Genomic DNA, 16,699 nt, shown 5'->3' with positions numbered 1-16,699 from the left:
AGGCAGGGACAGGGCCAAGACCAGGGCTGGGGAGGCCCTCCCACACCTGGTCCAGGCCTGAGACTTGTCCACAGTCAGGCAAGGCCTCTCCTGCCGCCCTGGCTTGCACTTCCCGGTGGGAGGGGGAGGAGCTGCTCAGGCCTGATGCTGATCTCTCCTGACAGCTGCTCCTAAGGCTGGCAGGGCGGGCCGGCGGGGGAAGGGACAGATTTAAAGGTCTAGCTGCCCCGCCCCCCGCCAGACCTGGGAAGGCAGACGCTGGTGAGCATCCTCTGAGGGCAAGGCTCTCTCACATATGAGAGTCAGGAACCTCTATGCCCTGATTTCCACCTCTTGGTATCATGGATGAATGCCACTGGTCCTCATTCCGGCTTTCACCCCACAGGACATCTAGGAGACGAGCGGCACCCACCATGCGATTTCGACGCCTGACCCCTGGCTACTTCCGAGTGCTACAGGTAAGCACCCCAACTGATGGCTTCCAGCACCGACCCCGTCCGCCCCTTACCATGGCCGGGATGATACCCAGTCACCAGGCTGTCACGTTCCCGGCCGCCTGAGCAACCAGGGCCCAGATGGGCAGTGAAGCGAGAGGGATTGGGGTGGAATCTCCCTGGGGCAGCGATGGCATCCATATCTCCTTCTCCCCAGCTGTAGCTTCTGAGCCCCTTCCCACCCCACCTGCCTTCCCAGTAGTCTCGACTGACCCCTCAGGCAGACGCTCTGTGCATCTCCAGATGCAGATAGCCGGGGAGCTGAAGGCAGAGCCCCGGAGTCCGCTGGCGGGGATTGTGGCTGCAGTGCTGGCTATCCTCGGGCTGGGCGGCTCCTGCTATGCTGTCTGGAAGATGGTGGGGCAGCGGCGGCCGCCACAGGCTCCATGACGAAGCAGACAGCCTCTCACCTCGGCCCCTGGATTCACAGGGGCTACAATCTCAGGAGCCTCCTTCTTTCTTTTCCTGGGGGTCACTCCCTGCCCTCATTGTAAGCAAGAGTATAAACCTGATCCTACCCATCACCCCACACACACCTGGGCTCCAATGGGGGGGTCTTCAGCACAGATGCCAGGATCCCTGACGGATGGCAAGGATGCAGGCTCTAAGGCTCAATCAAGCAGGGAGTAAACACTCGGTCCTGTACACAGGAGTAGTAGAGAAATCTTTACAGGGCTTGAATTTGGAGGAGTGGCCCAGAGGTTAATGAGTCAGAGGCAAGCCCTATTTATACATTTCCTTTATTGGAAGGGAGGGTATCTGGAAGCGGCCATCCACTCCCCAAACCAAAGGAGATTGGCACAGTCTCTCCCAGCCTGGCCGCTGTACCACCGTCCATGGGCAGCTCCTCTGCCTCGCATCCTCAGGCCAAGTCATGTAGACGTGTCCATCTCAGGGACCTCAGTGGATACTTCTGTGGGCACTGCCAGCCGCTGGGGAGGAATATAGGAACCCATGCCCGCTGCCCTCTCCGCTTCTTCCTGACTGTAGGGCTCCACACTCAGCTGCTTCAGCCTGAGAAAAAAGAATAGGAATTGAAAGCTGACCGGACGGCAAGCTCTGTCTGCGCGGCAGCCCACCCATCAATCCTCCCCTTGCTCCTTCATACCTCTTCTTGTGATCTTTGGATCGGAAGTGGGTCTTCAGGTTGGCAGAATCGATGAAGTACCTCCTGTAGGGATGAGGTGGGTAGGGAGGAGAGTTAGAAGGTGATGCCTCTCAGGGTACACCTATTTCCCTGACCCTAGCTCATTGCTGACGCTAGGCTCCGGGCTTGAAGGCATGGGAGGCCGGCAGACCCACCCAGGTCCCAAGAGAGGAAACCCTGCACACCCCGTGCCCGGACCTCACACCCCCGGCCCGTACCGCGGACCCTTCTCCTCCTCAGGCCTGGGCCTGGCGGGAACTCACGCGCAGGCCAGACAGCGATGCAGGCCGCCCCCTGGCAGATCGGGATCCGGTTCAACGCCTAGGTCTGGCCGGGGCCGTGCGGCGACCTGGGGCCGCAACTCGCGGTGAATCTCATCCAGGTCCGGCCGCCGCCGCTTCGCCTTCATCTGACGGGCCAAGGAGTGCGCTCGGTGCGCACCCGTACGGCGGGAGCGACCCATGGTGGGTGACACCGGGATCAGAGGTCCCAGAACCGAGCTGGGAGGACACGTGGGGGCGCTTCCGGACGGCTAGATGACGTCATATGACGCTCTCGGATGGGTCGGGCTCCACCGGACCGCCTATGATGACGTCACTCGCGCGAGCCGTGCTTCGAGCGCCCCCAGGCGGTCGTCGACGTCACTGACTGAGCTCGGGATCCGGCCTCACCAAGCGTCCCCTTCCGTCACTGGAGGGGGCTCGGTGATGTGAGCCCTGCGGGCATTTCGGCCGGTCCGCTGGCCAAGCCCATCCAGCCTGGTCCAACCGATTTCAGCGCCGTCCTCTGGCCTTGTCACACCTTCCTGGTTCCCCCATCTTAGATTCCGCGGTTGAGGGGAGGGGGGAAATAGTGTTGCATCTCTGGGAGGCACTGAAAAATGTCTGTGATGTTAATAAATGAATAAGTGAATAAGAGTGAAGACATTTGGGATCCCGGCTCCCACAGGGATACTTCTGGTCCTTGGGAAAGCCCTCGCCATTGGAAACCCCTCCCCAGTTATTCCTCCCAGAGATCACAGTGCTCAGGCATCCTGTCAGAGACTCAAGGGGGTCAGCTCCTCTCACGAGAAGCGGAGAGTCTCACAGAAGGACCTCCCATCTTTGACCCCTTGTTCTGAGCCCTGGACTCTCAGGCATCGGTTGGCATCAAAGGGAGAGAGCAGCCTAGATGGTGTGTGCTCAGGCTGGGGAGAGGGCCAGAGAGCCTTTCCCCATGCATCAGAGCCAGGTGTGTTTTTCCTTCCAGGTTGACCACAGGAACTCAGCAATAATTCAGGGGCTCCAGTTCTTTGGAACCTGTTGCCAGGAAACAGGGAGACCAGCACGTGCATCCCTGGGGAGAGGAATCGGTTTCCAGCCCAAAGCGGTGAAATGTAAGCCCAGGTCACCCAGGGGAGCCTTGGGGCCTTCCCGCTCCAGCTCATAGAGGCTGAGTGCAGATTTAGGGCAGAGCCCTGCTGGCGGCACAACTGGTATGGCTGCAGCCGCAGAGGCACCACTGTGGGTCCTGAGCCCAAAGACTTTGTGAATAGAATTTGTGAATGGAAAAGAATTTTTCTGGAGCCTTTGCAAATAATCAAATTCAAGAACTCCTAGGCCCAGGAAGGAGGCTTCTGTGAAGAAAGATGTCTTCATTATGTTTTCATTATTCTTGCAAATATGGGTCAAGATAGGGGCTGAAGTGGCAGAAGGTGGGTCTCACCACAGACTCTTTTGGATTGGGTTCACCTGCTGGGCACTGTGCCATCTGGGGAGCCTGGTGCATCTTTAATGAGGTCACCTGATGCTTGGGACAGGCTCTCAGACTCACCAGCTTCCTGGAGCCAGACCCACTGGGTGCCCCCTGAACCACCAGCTTCCCGTGCCTGGGTGCCAGCCCTGTTTCCCATGCAGCCATGAGCCAGGCCTTCTGGAAAACCTACAAGTCCAAAGTGCTACAGACCCTGAGTGGGGATTCTGAGGATGACCTGGCAGAGGAGGTGGGTGCCATCCTGCTTGCTGGATGGGGCATGCGTAGGGGGCAGCAGGAGTGAAAGGTACGAAGAAGGAGAGGGGACTGGTTCTGAGGAGGGGAGGGGAGAGAGAGAGACATGGACTTGTGTGGAAGCAACTGGCAATTCAGGGATGACCAATGGCATGGTGAAGTGTCAGAAAGTCAGGACATTCCAGAAAACCAAAGAAGAAGGGAAGACTTGGGGGGGGGGGGGCACCTGAGGTGTGGTCAATGTCTCCAAAGATCTCAAGGGCTGTCACATGGAAGGGATCCTTTTAGACCCATGGGCAGCACCCATGCAGATACACTCAGTTTGACACACGTTTCTAACAGGCAGAGCTGAGCAGAAGTGGGATGATTTGCTTCGAGAGGAAGGAAGCCCCTGGGACTGGTGGTAGGGGAAGCAGCATTTGTTACACTGAGGGTCACTGTAGCAGCATCAGATCAGAGCCATTACTTGGACCATGTTTGTTCTGACATTAAAGAAAAGGTTTTTGAAAAGGGTCTTACCTCTGGAAAGTAAAAGTGAAAGTTGCTCAGTTGTGTCCGACTCTTTGTGACCCTATGAACTGTAGCCTGCCAGGCTCCTCTGTCCATGGAATTCTCCAGGCCAGAATACTGGAGTGGGTAGCTGTTCCCTTCTCCAGGGGATCTTCCCAACCCAGGTCTCTCCTGCAACGCAGGTGGATTCTTTACCGTCTGAGCCAACAGGCATGGCGATTACACAGACATGGCAGAGGCAGGAACTAGTTCTAAGGTGTGTATGTCAGTGTGAATAAATGTATGTCTACACAGGTTGGTGTCCAGGGCTGACCCTGTAGAAGCGTCTGTGGGTCAGTATAGGGGTTGGTGTCTGTGTGGAATCCCCAGTTAAGGGGTGTGTGTGTGTGCAGGTGTGAACAGGTTATAGGTATTTTCAGGTGTATACATTTGGGGCAGAAGACTATGGAAGCATTCACAGGTATTGTTTTTGTATGGTATGCGTGTTTGGGTGTGTGTGTACATCTGTGTACCTCCACACTAGTCTGTGGATGGTGGAGAAGTTTTGTGTGCTGAGTGGGCCTCCATGGACCTGTCTGCAGTCGTGGAAGAGCACAGGTGTGAACTGAATGAGCATCCTTGGGTAAGTGCCTCACAGCACATGTATCTATGTAGCCATATGGAGTCACACTCAGGTACAGGTGTGTGTCTGCATTGGCGTGCAAGCCTTTGTCCATATGTTTTGCAGTGTGTATGAATGTGTGTGGGTGGGCAGGTGTGTGAGCTCACAGGTCTACTCTGCAGGTAATGTGTATGACAGGTAGCTTTGCACAGAGGTACAAATACCTGTGTGCAGTCTGGGAGGGTGTCAGGGGGCTAGGTGTGTCTTGGTCCATGGGGTTTGGAGTACCTGCTCTGTGTGCGTCAGGCTGGCAGGAGGGAAGGGAGGTCGTATTCCTCTGGGGCCTCTCTCATACTGGGTGGGGTCTTGTGTCCCAGAAGGAGAACCCAGTGTTAGTGGAGTCTGAGATGGCAGAACCCACTCAAGAGGCCTTCAACCCCATGTCACAGCTGGCCCGCCGGGTGAGTTCTCCTTTTCTCTGCCCCAACCCTGGGGAGCTGGGCAGATGCCTCTGTGGAGTCCTGGGAGGTGTGCTGGGGCCCTCCTTGACTCTCAGCCCCTCTCTCCCAGGTTCAAGGGGTTGGGGTGAAAGGTTGGCTGACGATGTCGTCTCTGTTTAACAAAGAAGATGAGGACAAGCTGCTGCCACCGGAGCCCTGTGCTGAGCAGTACGTGTGTGTTTCAGGGGAGGCCATCTGAAACAGACCTGGGCACCCTCTTCTCCCGTGTCCTTTCTTTCTGCTTCGTCTTTCTGACCATGGAGGACTCGGGAGGGTCAGCCCCGGGCTGTTCCCGTTTCTCTCTCTCTCAGCAGGAAAGAGGCCAATCTGGGAGATTAGATTAGATCTCGAGAGGAATTTACCAGCTGTTGGGATTGAGATGCTACAAGGTATTACCGTTTCTCTCCCCATCCATGTGGGAGGGATCACCTCCCTAGGATAAGGGAATCCAGGAGAGAAGTTTTGGGTGTTTGGAACAGAGAGTGGTTCAAATCAGTGGTTCTTGAGTATTGGTCTAAACCCTCATCCTCCCAGGGAACTTGAGACAGACACAGATTCCCAGACCTTCCTTCAAAGAATTCTGATTCAGCGGGTGTCGGCTGAGGCTCGGGATCTATACTTTCAGCGAGCTCCCTGAGGACTTGAGGGTAATAGTTTAGGAACCACTGTCTTAGCAGGTCCTTGATGCTGGGGGCCACAGGGTCAGATCCAGGGTCTGGTCTTCCCCCTAGCTCTGTTCTGGGACACACTCCATTTCTGCCCTTTCCTCCAGCCCAGTCACACTTCCCTTTTGACAGCCCCCACCCCCCATTCTTTTCTTCCTTTGGATTCCCCCCCGACCCGCCCATCTCTCTTGCCCCCGGGTTCCTTTTCTCTCTCCTGCCCTTTGACTCTCCCTACCTCAAGCTTCATCACCGCTCCTTGATTTACCTTCCCGACATCTCTTTGGCCTTAGTCTTTGATCTAGGCCTTTCTCCTTCCTCGGGGTCCCTGCACCCGTTCTCTCCCCAGCGTCCCCCATTTTTCTGGGCCCTCTTTCCCTCTATCTGGTAAACCAGACCCCTGTTCCCGCCTCGCCTCTTTCCCCCGGGCTCTGCGGGTTTTCCCGGAGCACCGCCTCCAGAATCTGACCGCGCCCCTCCCCCTCCCCGCCCCCCAGATCTAACCTTTCCCTTTGGGTCCCACCACCACCTCCCATCCTTCCGCCCGCTCCTCTCTCAGGGCTCCTCTCCCCACCTTCCCGCAGCCTCCATCTCCCCTCCTCTGGCCTCCTCCCTCTCCCCGAGTACCTACCCTGAGCCCCTGAGCCCCTGAGCCCTGCTCTCTCCCCGATCTTGATCCCGGCCCCTTTTTCCCAGTGAAAGTGAAAGTCGCTCAGTCGTGTCCGACTCTTTGCGACCCCATGGACTATACAGTCCATGGAATTCTCCAGGCCAGAATACTGGAGTGGGTAGCCTTTCCCTTCTCCAGGGGAATCTTCCCAACCCAGGGATCGAACCCAGGTCTCCCGCATTGCGGGCGGATTCTTTACCAGCTGAGCCGCCAGGGAAGCCCTGACCCGCTCACCTAATGCCCTGACCCCTATCCCAGTGCCTCTGAGTACTCCTCCCGCCTCCAAGCCCAGACCTCCTCCCAGTCTCCCGGGTCCCCGCCCCCCCCCCCCCCCCACTCATCCCCCCCAGCCGTCGACCTCGCCCGGGCCCCACTGACCCCACGACAGGTCCCCTGATCCCGCCTCCTGTCCTTTGTCCTTTCCGGGGTCTCCCGGCCAGCCCCTGACCCCGCCTCTCTTCCGCAGCCCGCTGGCGGCGCAGCCCGCCCCGCAGGCGGCGGCCGAGGCGCGCGGGCCCGGCTTCTGGGACGCGTTAGCCAGCAGGTGGCAGCAGCAGCAGGCGGCCGCCGCATCCATGCTGCGCGGAGCGGAGCCCACCCCGGAGCCGGACCCCGAAGCCGGGGACGAGGCCCCCGAGCGCCCCGAGCCGCGCGAAGCCGATCCCGTGGCCGGTTTTAAGTGGGGCTTCCTCACCCACAAACTGGCCGAGATGAGGGTGAAAGCGGCGCCCAAGGGCGACTAGCAGGCCGGCCGACAGGCCGTACTGGGCGCCCGCTCCTCCCCGCTTCCGCGATAAAAACCTGGCCTGACACCTCCGGTGACCGCGTGCTTTTATGTCCGTACGGAGGCTGCTTTGGGGTGGGCAACCTCAGGCTCGGGTCCAGCTGGAGTGGTCCTCGCCTTCTGCCCCCCAAACCTACAGGGAGAAAAATGACCAGAAACATCCCTGGTATCAGGACAGATTGCATCTTACCAGTATGCACCAGTCCTGCCGCCCTCTCCAGCCGCTTTTAAATCGACAAACTTTCCTTGTGGCCTTGTCCCTGTACTAGGGGAAGGTCAGGGACTAACAAGAGAGCCCAGACTACCAGCGGGTCCCACACAAGTTGATAAGTTGAGGCCCAAAAATAAGGCTGTACTTGGGAGCTCAGAGGAGATGAGGCCGGCTGGGAAATTCAGGAGTTCCTGCGAGCGAGCGAGAGAAGGCATATATGGAATTTTAGATGAGTGGAAAGAAAGGGGGAAGGTAACCCAGCTAAAAGTAAGAGAAATGAATAAAGACTTGGAAGTGTGAACGTGTGAGGAAAACAGGTGACCTTGTTTTAAGGGGGAAAAAGGCAGTGACAGGTGAGGCTACGGGCTGGCAAAATCCTGGTTTGAAAAGTCCTTTATTATCCTGATTCTGGATCCACCCCATTTCAGCCCTTCAAATACCTAGTAACCAAAATGGGCAGCAAAGCTCCAGGAATGGCTTCAGGGACTAGTGAACCCCAGATTTCTGGGAGCAGACCCCTCCCCCAGACTCCCCAAGGGCGCTATTCCCCGAAATAGTTTGGACCCCACACCTGTTGGGGGGGCGGTCAGTGGCAGAGATGATCATACTAGTGCTAGTGTTAGTATTATACTAATTGAGTAGTGGCCCTAGTGGCTTCGTTTATTGAGCACTTCCTCAACTTTGCCAAGCGCTTTGTGACCATTTCAAAAATACTCTGATCAACCGAGGGGGTGTCGCTGCGGTTCCCAGAGGCGGAGTGCCGGCCCAGGGTCACACAGTCAGTCTGGAAGCCACACTCCAAAACCCTTGCGCATCTGCCCTGTAATCCAACTTTCCGAGTCTGTTAAAGAACGTTTTGACTTTATTCAGCAGGTTCTCTGATCTCCCACCCCAGTCTTCACTCGCCTCCCGGCCTCCACAGGGGCCGCGAGACCGGCTCCCTCCCGTCCTCAGTGCGCGCTGGGAAGGGCCTTCGGGACCGTTTGGTCACAAGCTCCGAAGGTTCACGAGTGGACGCCGCGATCCAGAGGGAAGGGCTTGCCCCAAAGCACTCGACGCGTGAGGCAGGGAGTCCCTGCCCTTGCCTGGGTCCAGCCCCGCGCCCGCTCCTTGCCCTTCCCCGGACCCCCAACTCCAGAAGAGCCGGCCCCCGAACGGCGGCGGTCACACCTCGGACTCGCGCGGTGGCCCGCGGGCGCGCTGGCAGCCGTACAGCCACTGGATGACGCGCGCGTTGCGCTCCACCACCGACACCTGGGGGCGCCCGTCCCGCTCCGAGCCCGCCGCCTCCGAGCCGCCGCCCTCAGCACCGTCCCGGCGATCTGCGCCGCCCTCGCTGGACGTCCAGTCGCTGGCGTCCCCGGAGCCCGGCGGCGGCGACTTTCCGGGCTGGGGGCTGGCGTCTGCGCCCCAGCTCTGCGGAGAGAAGCGCTCGGCCCCCAGCACCTCCACGAGCGCGCGCTCCAGGCCGCAGTAGTTGAAGAAGCGCTCCTTCTCCGACAGGGGCAGCGAGCACGTGGGGCACAATGCCCGCTTTCCCGCCGCTTCCGGGGCATCTTGGGGCGCGGCCCAACCCCCGGGAGCCGCGGGTCGCTCCGATGAGCCTGAGCTGCTAGAGGCGACGTCTCGGGGGCTGCCCAGGAAGAGGCGCCGCACCAGCCCCTGGCCCTTGGCGTTCTCTTTGTTCACCGAAGCCTTGCAGTCCCGCTTCTGGCGGTAGAAGATGAGGGAATCAGGCCTTGGCAGTCGCCTGCCACTGCCCCGGCGGGCGGGCCTGGGCGTCCTGGGCGATGGAGGGGGCCCCAGCTCGTTGCAAGGGTGCGGGGTGAGCGGCCCGGGACCCCCACGCAGAGCCGGCTCCTGGCGTCGCGCGATCACCTGGTGCGTCTTGACATACTTGGCTTTGTCGGCCTCCAGCCTCTCAACGGCGCTGGGCGTCCGTCCCCGGGACGGGGTGGAGGGAGACGCCAGGAGCATTTTAGCAGAACTGGGCAGGACAGTGCTCCATAAGCCACTGGAGGCAGGCAGGTAGTGAAGGAGCTGAGAGCAATTGGCTGGGGCTCCCTGGGACCTGCTGGGGAAAGAGGAATGGTCAGGGGGAGAGTAAGAGATGACCCTGCCCCTCTCCTGAAGGCATTCCTGAGAATAAGGTCAGCCAGCCACCCCTCCCCCATGCAAGTCATCCAGGTGCCATGCCCAGGGGGCAAAGGCTCAGGTATCCCTTCCCCATCCCTCAAAGACAATGGGCAGGGGCTTTCTGACCATCCAGAGACGTAGGCCCTTTTGAGCATGCCCCATTATGGCCACAGGGCCATGCCAAGCAGGCATCAGCAAGCCAGACCCTTGGAAAAGGAAATGGGGCTGTTCCCCGGCCTGGTTCCCGAAAGTAGCCTCAACCGGAAAAAATACCTCTTCCCAACCTAGCAACTTTGAGTCCAAGACAAGGAGGCTTCCCAGCCACCCGCTGGTTCCAGCAGGACCCACCCATCCCGCCCCCAAGCAGAGAGGTCAGGGACATAACCACAGGGTAGGAGCCTCCGGTAATTGCAGCCAACTGCCCTGCCCAGGCCCGCCAGAGCCATCATGGAAAGAGAGGGAGATGGTCAACCGCATCACTTCCACCAGCTATCTGCCACTCAGTCTGTGCCCCTTCGAAGGGAATTCCAAAATGCCCAACTTGTAAACATCACCTTGTTTGCCCCTTGCACTTCCATTTCATAGAAGAGAAAACTGGCGCCAAGAGGAGGGGGTCTTACTGAGAGTTTGGGCCCAGGACTGGAACACAGGTTTCTTACTATGTAGTTTGAATCTCACTTGTCTATCAGAACTTTCCCCTATCTTTTGCTTTTATTCTTGCTGCTTTAACACCAAACGATTTCTGCAAGAGATGGGCCCCTTACCTCACTAAACAGTTCCTTCCACTGATTCTTCCCAGGAACTTGTACTCCCAGAAACCTGCCCTCTGGGTCCCTCACCCTGAGACCCCCATGACCCCTCTCCTCCACCTCCCTTTTCTGCTGGGGAAGGGGGCCCGGAGGGATTGTAAATCAAGAGCTGACAGTTCCCTTGGCAGTAATAGAATGGGCCACCCACACAGCCCAGCACACTCCACCCCACTTCTGTTTCCCTACTCCTCCCATCCTCCATTCAGCTGAGAGGGACACAGAAGTTCTAGGGGCTTAGGAGACCTGGGCTGGAGGCAACTAAGGAACACAACTTGCCAGGGATAGGGGGAGGGGACCCCTGGTGAGGGGTATTGGAGTAGAAACTCTACCAATCCCATTCACCCCAGGGCAGCCTGCATGAGTATAAACACACACACACTTACATACACCCACTTAGTGTCCAGTAAGCCAGCCCATAGGTATCTGGTGACTGGGAACCCAGGCAGCAAGGAGAGCCTGGCAGTGCCCTCCTTCCTGCCTCCCAAAGACTCAACTTGGCAGCAGGTCTGATTCCAAGGTCCCAGGAGGGCTCTGTGCTTGTCTGACCTCATGGGGATCCTCCTGTCCCCTCCTCTTCCCAGCCCTGAGCAGGAGGCTATAAAAAGTTCCTAAACACAGGGACCAAAATAGTTTGCTGTCCACTGCCTCTTCCTGGCTTTCTGGGCTCCTTGGTGCCCGACCGCAGACGTTCCCTCCCTAGAAGCCTGGCAGACATCCTTGTACCCTCTGTCCCTCTACCCACCTTCTCCCAGCACTGGGGTTGGTGGGCCGATGAACTTTGCCCAGCTTTCAGCTCTGGACACAGATGTGGGCTGGGGGACAGTGCTGCCTGGCTTGGTGCCAGCCTCCATGCCCTTGGGCACCTTGGTGCCCTCCCACCCCAGCCCCGGGCTCAGGATGCACTCACCTCTGCATGGGGAGGCTGAATGCCAGGGTCCCCGGGCAGGTCCAGACTGAAGGCAGGAGGGACAGCAGGGACTGGAAGTAACTTCGGTGGCAGCCAAACCTCACTCTCCACAGGAAAAGCCAAGAGAGCCTCCACCCCCCAGATTAACCCTTGCCTTCCTGACCTGGAGTCTGGCCTCTGTTAACTCCTTCCTGGTCACAGTCTCAGAGCAGGAGAGGACCCTTGGACCATGTCCAGCTCCTTTATTTAGCCAGTGGTCACACAGGCCCTGGCAGCTTAAGTGGTTTGCATAGAGGCACAGTGAGCTTGGGGCACAGCCAGCACCCCAAACAAGGTCTCTGGTTCCCAAGCTTCCTCCAGAGGCCTGGGGTGGGGACAAGCTATTCACGTGGGGTCAGCCCGCTCTGCTGGACCTTGGCGGATCCTCTTCATTCAGAAGGCAGGGCAGGGTTCTAGTATGCCATGCTTTTTCCCTCTGGAGCAGGTTTAGACCTGCCCTGGCCTGCATGTGTGGAAGGCGTCAAGCTTGCTCTCCCTAGGGGTGAGGCCAGGAATCTGCAACCTAAATGTGGGGACAGAGGTGCTGCAGATACACAGGGTGAGCCCTTCCCAACAGGTCTTGGCAGGAGGGTCACAAGGGACCCCACTGGAGGGGCCTCTGCCCAAGGTCCTCTGATGGCAAATGTAATTAGCTGGGAAGAGGGTAATGAAGGGATGGGTCCAAGCCTGGGGAAAGGACCTCCTTCCTTCTTTGCCCCCATCGGGGACTTCTAGAGCTGGCAGTTTCTTAATTGACACCTCACTTCTCAAGGGGGAGTCCTGTCCCCACAATGCTGGTTCCAGGACCGCACCTCGTCCTCTCTCCCCACGGGGCAAACTCTGCAGCACCCAGAGCCCCAAGACTAATGCCCCTGCCAAGGGGTCCCTGCACCACTCCCCACTTTTCACAAATCTCTTTCCCTCCCTTCTAGCACTTTTTAATGTTTGCAAAGCACATTCATGCCTTTGCTCTCTGATTTCCTTTGTCCCCCACAAAGACCCTAAACAGCAGACCCAGCAGGGGTGACCACCCCACTTGATAGGCAAGGAAACAAGATTGGGGGTACCTAATTCCAACCCCAAATCCACTGTTTCTACTGCACCCTCAGCCTGGCAAGTAAGGTAGTAAGTCTGAAAATTACACGGCCCATCTCCTGGTAACGGATTTTATTACCTAGTTAAAGGGAGTTTTTTTTTTTTTTTTGGTCCATCCATATTGTGTTGTTACAGTGCTCTACAAAATGCTCTCATGTACATGATCAGAATTCATCCCCAGGACTACGTTTCAGAAGTAGGTTTATTATTTTCTCCATTGGATTGCTAAAGAGAATGAGGCTCAGATAGGTGAAATGACTTATCAAGTGGAATACTTGTTAACAAGTATTGAAACTGATAGATGCTAGGCACTGTTCTAAGTACTTCACAGAATGATTAACACATTTAATCCTCAAAACCACCCAATGAAATAGGGACTTTCATTCTCCTGGTTTTATGGATGAAGGTTGGGGTGCAGGCCAGTAGCCTTGAGATCTGGTCCTGAAGGGGTTAAGCATGAGGCCGGGCAGAGCCCAGCTGGGATGCTGTCAATGGCAGGAAACCTGGCCTGTGAAGGAGGGGGAGGATGGGGCTGTTGTGTCTGAATCTTATACAACCCCCATCCTTTTGGTCTTAAAGGAGCATCCGGGTTGGGAAGAAGGGCAGGCAGGGGCCTCCTTCTCAGCTCTGGACAGACACCAGGTTACAGAAAGAGGGGCCTTCAGAGTCAATGCAGGTCACTGCCCTGGAGTGGCCCCCAGTCTGACAAGGGTGAGTGGAAGTGAGCCCACCTCCCTTCAGGAGTGGTCAAGAGCTGGGGAGGCACAATCCCAGCCCTGGGAGCCCCCAGTCAGAGTGGGGAGACACAGCCCTGCCCCCATAGGTCTGGATGGTGCTTGGTCAAAGAGCCTGCTCTCAGGAGCTCCCAGTCTGAGAGGTGACAGTACTCTATTCCAGGAGGTCACAGTCCTGGAGAGCAGAGTCATGATGTCAAGATCAGATAGGCTCGGTTTTGTGGATGAGAGAGCCCTTGAAAGAGTCAGCCTTCAAAGAGGGGGAGGTAGTGGACATCATGAGGGGAGGCTCCAGCAGCCTGCCCTGCCTGTGTCTTGGCCACACTTGACTTGAACCGGATCGCTTATCTTTCTAGTCATGGGTCCCCAGGGAGAGCCCTAAAGTGATTCCTTCCGGCCCCAGAGCCAGGGCCTTGGTTGAGGGGGAGGCCAAATCTGAGGGACATTTCCTTCCTGACTCTGAGCTCCTTCCCGGATCACCCCGATCACCCTTCATCTAGGATGAAGACAGATGGGAATGGGCCTGAGTCAGAACTGGCTTCTTCCAGGAGAGGGTGGTGGGAGGGTGGGGCCACAGCTCTGGCGAGTGTTGGGAATCAGGAGACCCTGCCGATCCACCTTTAAGCCCCAGATCCACACTGTCCCAGGGCAGAAGTGTGTGTCAGTGCCTTTGATTCTAAACCTGATCCATCCCTCACTGGCTGTGTTGCCTGAAGCAAGAACTTAACCTCTCTGAGTTCCCTTCTGTGTCAAGGGGGGAAAAGACCAGCTTCAGTGTGGCATGAAGAAGTGGTGCCTGAGAAAAGCACCTGGGGCCTCAGGTGCTGGTAAATGGCAGGAGTCTTGACCTCTTAGGTCTTGTCCTCCAGCACCTAGCTGGCTCCTTTGGCCCAAGTCTCTCTCTCTCTCTCTTTCCCCCCAATCCCTTAGCCTCACTCTCAGCCACCTTCGACAAGTCGTTTTGAACACTGCCCTCTGCTTGGGGGTCTGCAGATGGGTCAGACCTGGCTTTTGCTTTCCAGGAGCTCAGCCTGCTGCAGGAAGGTGGGGTGGGGTGGGGTGTGAACCGAGGTGTGAAGGTCTGATCACAGCTCCAGGGCAGAGCAGAGCTACTGTAACAGAAGATGAACAAAGCAGGGGCCGTGGGAGGGGGTACAGCATTTGCTCTGCCTCGGGGTTGGGGGGTGGGGGTGAGGCGGGAAGCTTTCAAAGAGGAAGGGTATCGATTTGGAGTCTGAAGGGCATTTCTGATGGGGGTGGGATGCGAGCGGGGAGAGGTTGTGAGACGATGGGGACAGGGAGCAAAGGCGGCTCAGTGAGAGAAAGGGGGGCGGTCAGAGAAGAGGTGGGGGGCTCAGAGCAGGGCACGGGGTTCGATCGAACGTGGAGGGTTCAGGGAGAGAGGGCGGGGCTCAGGCTGGCGTCTATGACGCCCCAGCACCCCCAGGAGGGGCCCCCCCCTACCCCCACCCCCGCCCCGCCTCCGCCTGTAGCGGGCAAGCCCCACAGAGATTAGAGCAGCGGTCCCCTAATTCAGGGCTTTCCGTTTCGGAAAGAATCTCGGCCGCAACAATAGCCCGGCGCCCGCGCCCCCTCCCTTCTAGGGAGGTGTCTTTAAACGTTTTTCCCCCGGAGCACCTATAAGTCGCCAGTGAACCACGAGAAGAAAATCGGATTTCTGCTGTCAGGAACTGACAACCTAGAGTTGGAAGAACAAAAGCCAAACTGAGCGATTGCTCTGTGCTAGGCTCTCGGCTCCGGGTCTGACTCTCAATGGTACCTCGCTTACTCCTTCCAAAACCCTGCGTTGAAGTCAGTGAGGAAGCCGAAGCAGAGAGGGGGGCGGAGTGGCTCACCTAGGGTCACGCGGCTTGCAAAGGGTAGAGTTGGGACTCCGGAGCCGGCTCTGACCCGCTGAGCCGCCCTCCCTGCCTCGATTCCACCCCTTGGGTCCGGCAAGTCGGCTCTCCCTGCTCGCCTGTCCGCCTGCTTCGCTTATCTGTTGGTTGGACAGGACTTTGTCTTCAGGACCCTGAGCCAGGACTGGAAGGAGGGAGGCCCCGACTGCAGTCTGCTCCAGGCCTCAATCACCTACTACTCCTGTCATCATCCTTACACCCATCTCCAGCATTCCACCTTCCACCACTGTTTTCACCTTTAGACTGAGCACCAGGAACAAAAAAGTCTCCACTAAGGAAAATAAAGGAACATGCGGAAGGGAATCAGGGGCTTCTCCCAGAATGCAGTGACAGGTCTATCCTCCTACTTTGACAAATACACCTTCATAAAGACACTCTGAAAAATATTTTGTTTTGTTTTGCTTTTTTATACGGAGAACATCATCAAAGTACCAAAGATGACTGTATGTAATTGTCGTTAAGGATGTACAGGTGTTTTGTTAAAGGAACAACAATATTAGATGAGTGAAAAAACAAAGATGTCATAATTCATATATTATTATATCTTCATTCCATAAAACCTATTTTTCTTGCTTTGATTTCAGCAAAATGATCAATTGTGTTGCTATAATTAAATTTTCACATAATTTGTATTCTACTGATTGAAATGCCTAATTAAACAATCTTCAGTCTTTTTTAGTTTTTGAAAATTTCAATTTGGGGAAACTTTGTTGTGTGGAGGTAGTAACAACTAGAATTGAAAAAAAATTCTTTTTTTTAAAAATAAAATTCTTAAAACAATTCGTAAATTTAGAGATGAGCTATGAATGTTACATAATGTGTAAACATTTAAATGGTGTCTATATGATAAATTATCATTAGCATAGAACATATTACAATTTATTTTAATGGCATTATATAAATCCCTATCTCTTGCATCACAATTGTTACCATCTCATACAGCAATGTCTAGTTTCATAACAGTATAGAACTGGGGCCAGGCTTCTTACATGTAATGTCTTGCCTGCATTTACAAATTAAGTGCAAAATGTATTGTTTAACATTGCAGAATGTTCCTCAGCCATCATATGCTACTATGCAAACACCACGCTACCCGCTGAAACACGAAGTGAAGCAAGAAAATGGATGCTGAGCCCTTGCTCGGAAACAATACCCCCTTACACCCGAATCTGTACATTAATGTGCTCTGAGAGGAAGGATTTGACAAGCTAATTAATTTGTATTTTCTCTTACCTAAGAGCTTTCTCCAGTCTTCCCCCACACTCCAAGCAGTGGCTGTCGGCAATTTCAGCAGCAGTGCAAACCTACTGGCACTGGGATGCAACGTCTTTTGTTTGGAGGACAAGGCAGGAGATGTGGAGAAGAGAGTTTATTTCCCTGGGGCCGAGTGCAGTTAGGTCTGAGCAGATGTTGAGGGTTATGCCTTACTCCATGCAGCGCAGAGCACTGGGTCCCAAGTGGCAGATGCCCATGTGGTCCTTAATAAATGACTTTT

The 16,699-nt window shown here is 56.2% G+C and overlaps 4 protein-coding genes across 6 annotated transcripts; 2 read left to right on the top strand and 2 right to left on the bottom strand.

The window, feature by feature from the left end:
• Positions 1-413: 413 nt before the first annotated feature.
• On the top strand, positions 414-930 carry ZNF593OS (ZNF593 opposite strand). The gene is made up of 2 exons (XM_070458441.1): positions 414-458; positions 738-930. Exons 1-2 carry the CDS (start codon positions 414-416, stop codon positions 882-884), a joined length of 192 nt encoding a protein of 63 aa, XP_070314542.1. The 3' UTR covers positions 885-930.
• Positions 931-1,220: 290 nt separating this feature from the next.
• On the bottom strand, positions 1,221-2,214 carry ZNF593 (zinc finger protein 593). The gene is made up of 3 exons (XM_020909315.2): positions 1,905-2,214; positions 1,603-1,665; positions 1,221-1,508 (listed from the first exon to the last, which is right to left on the bottom strand). Exons 1-3 carry the CDS (start codon positions 2,102-2,104, stop codon positions 1,367-1,369), a joined length of 405 nt encoding a protein of 134 aa, XP_020764974.2. The 5' UTR covers positions 2,105-2,214; the 3' UTR covers positions 1,221-1,366.
• Positions 2,215-3,538: 1,324 nt separating this feature from the next.
• Positions 3,539-7,313, top strand: C30H1orf232 (chromosome 30 C1orf232 homolog). The gene is made up of 4 exons (XM_070458964.1): positions 3,539-3,622; positions 5,116-5,199; positions 5,309-5,406; positions 7,037-7,313. The coding sequence occupies exons 1-4, from the start codon at positions 3,539-3,541 to the stop codon at positions 7,311-7,313; spliced, it is 543 nt and encodes a 180-aa protein (XP_070315065.1).
• Positions 7,314-8,407: 1,094 nt separating this feature from the next.
• Positions 8,408-11,540, bottom strand: FAM110D (family with sequence similarity 110 member D). Of its 3 annotated transcripts, none has more exons than XM_020909317.2 (2): positions 11,418-11,540; positions 8,408-9,639 (listed from the first exon to the last, which is right to left on the bottom strand). In XM_020909317.2, the coding sequence occupies exons 1-2, from the start codon at positions 11,423-11,425 to the stop codon at positions 8,730-8,732; spliced, it is 918 nt and encodes a 305-aa protein (XP_020764976.2). In that variant the 5' UTR covers positions 11,426-11,540; the 3' UTR covers positions 8,408-8,729. The 3 variants fall into 3 exon arrangements, with proteins under 3 accessions (XP_020764976.2, XP_020764977.2, XP_020764975.2); XM_020909318.2 differs by having other exon boundaries at positions 8,408-9,636; positions 11,418-11,539; XM_020909316.2 differs by lacking the exon at positions 11,418-11,540 and adding an exon at positions 9,828-9,924 and having other exon boundaries at positions 8,408-9,636.
• Positions 11,541-16,699: the final 5,159 nt, after the last annotated feature.

The sequence above is a fragment of the Odocoileus virginianus genome, chromosome 30 (genome assembly GCF_023699985.2).
Source record: "Odocoileus virginianus isolate 20LAN1187 ecotype Illinois chromosome 30, Ovbor_1.2, whole genome shotgun sequence".
Lineage (NCBI taxonomy): Eukaryota > Metazoa > Chordata > Mammalia > Artiodactyla > Cervidae > Odocoileus > Odocoileus virginianus.
The sequence above is the reverse complement of the archived record's forward strand: the minus strand, read 5'-3'. Positions and strand labels throughout refer to the sequence as shown.

Bases quoted from the DNA above. Each gene is read 5' to 3' on its own strand.
- ZNF593OS (XM_070458441.1), top strand. From the start codon at position 414: ATGCGATTTCGACGCCTGACCCCTGGCTACTTCCGAGTGCTACAG. The intron at 459-737 runs GTAAGCACCCCA...GTGCATCTCCAG, and splicing joins GCTACTTCCGAGTGCTACAG to ATGCAGATAGCCGGGGAGCT.
- ZNF593 (XM_020909315.2), bottom strand. From the start codon at position 2,104: ATGGGTCGCTCCCGCCGTACGGGTGCGCACCGAGCGCACTCCTTGGCC. The intron at 1,666-1,904 runs GTGAGTTCCCGC...TCATCCCTACAG, and splicing joins CATCGCTGTCTGGCCTGCGC to GAGGTACTTCATCGATTCTG. The intron at 1,509-1,602 runs GTATGAAGGAGC...CTTTTTTCTCAG, and splicing joins TCCAAAGATCACAAGAAGAG to GCTGAAGCAGCTGAGTGTGG.
- C30H1orf232 (XM_070458964.1), top strand. From the start codon at position 3,539: ATGAGCCAGGCCTTCTGGAAAACCTACAAGTCCAAAGTGCTACAGACC. The intron at 3,623-5,115 runs GTGGGTGCCATC...CTTGTGTCCCAG, and splicing joins AGGATGACCTGGCAGAGGAG to AAGGAGAACCCAGTGTTAGT. The intron at 5,407-7,036 runs GTACGTGTGTGT...TCTCTTCCGCAG, and splicing joins CCGGAGCCCTGTGCTGAGCA to CCCGCTGGCGGCGCAGCCCG.
- FAM110D (XM_020909316.2), bottom strand. From the start codon at position 9,856: ATGCTCAAAAGGGCCTACGTCTCTGGATG. The intron at 9,637-9,827 runs GTCAGAAAGCCC...TTTCCCCAGCAG, and splicing joins AGGGCCTACGTCTCTGGATG to GTCCCAGGGAGCCCCAGCCA.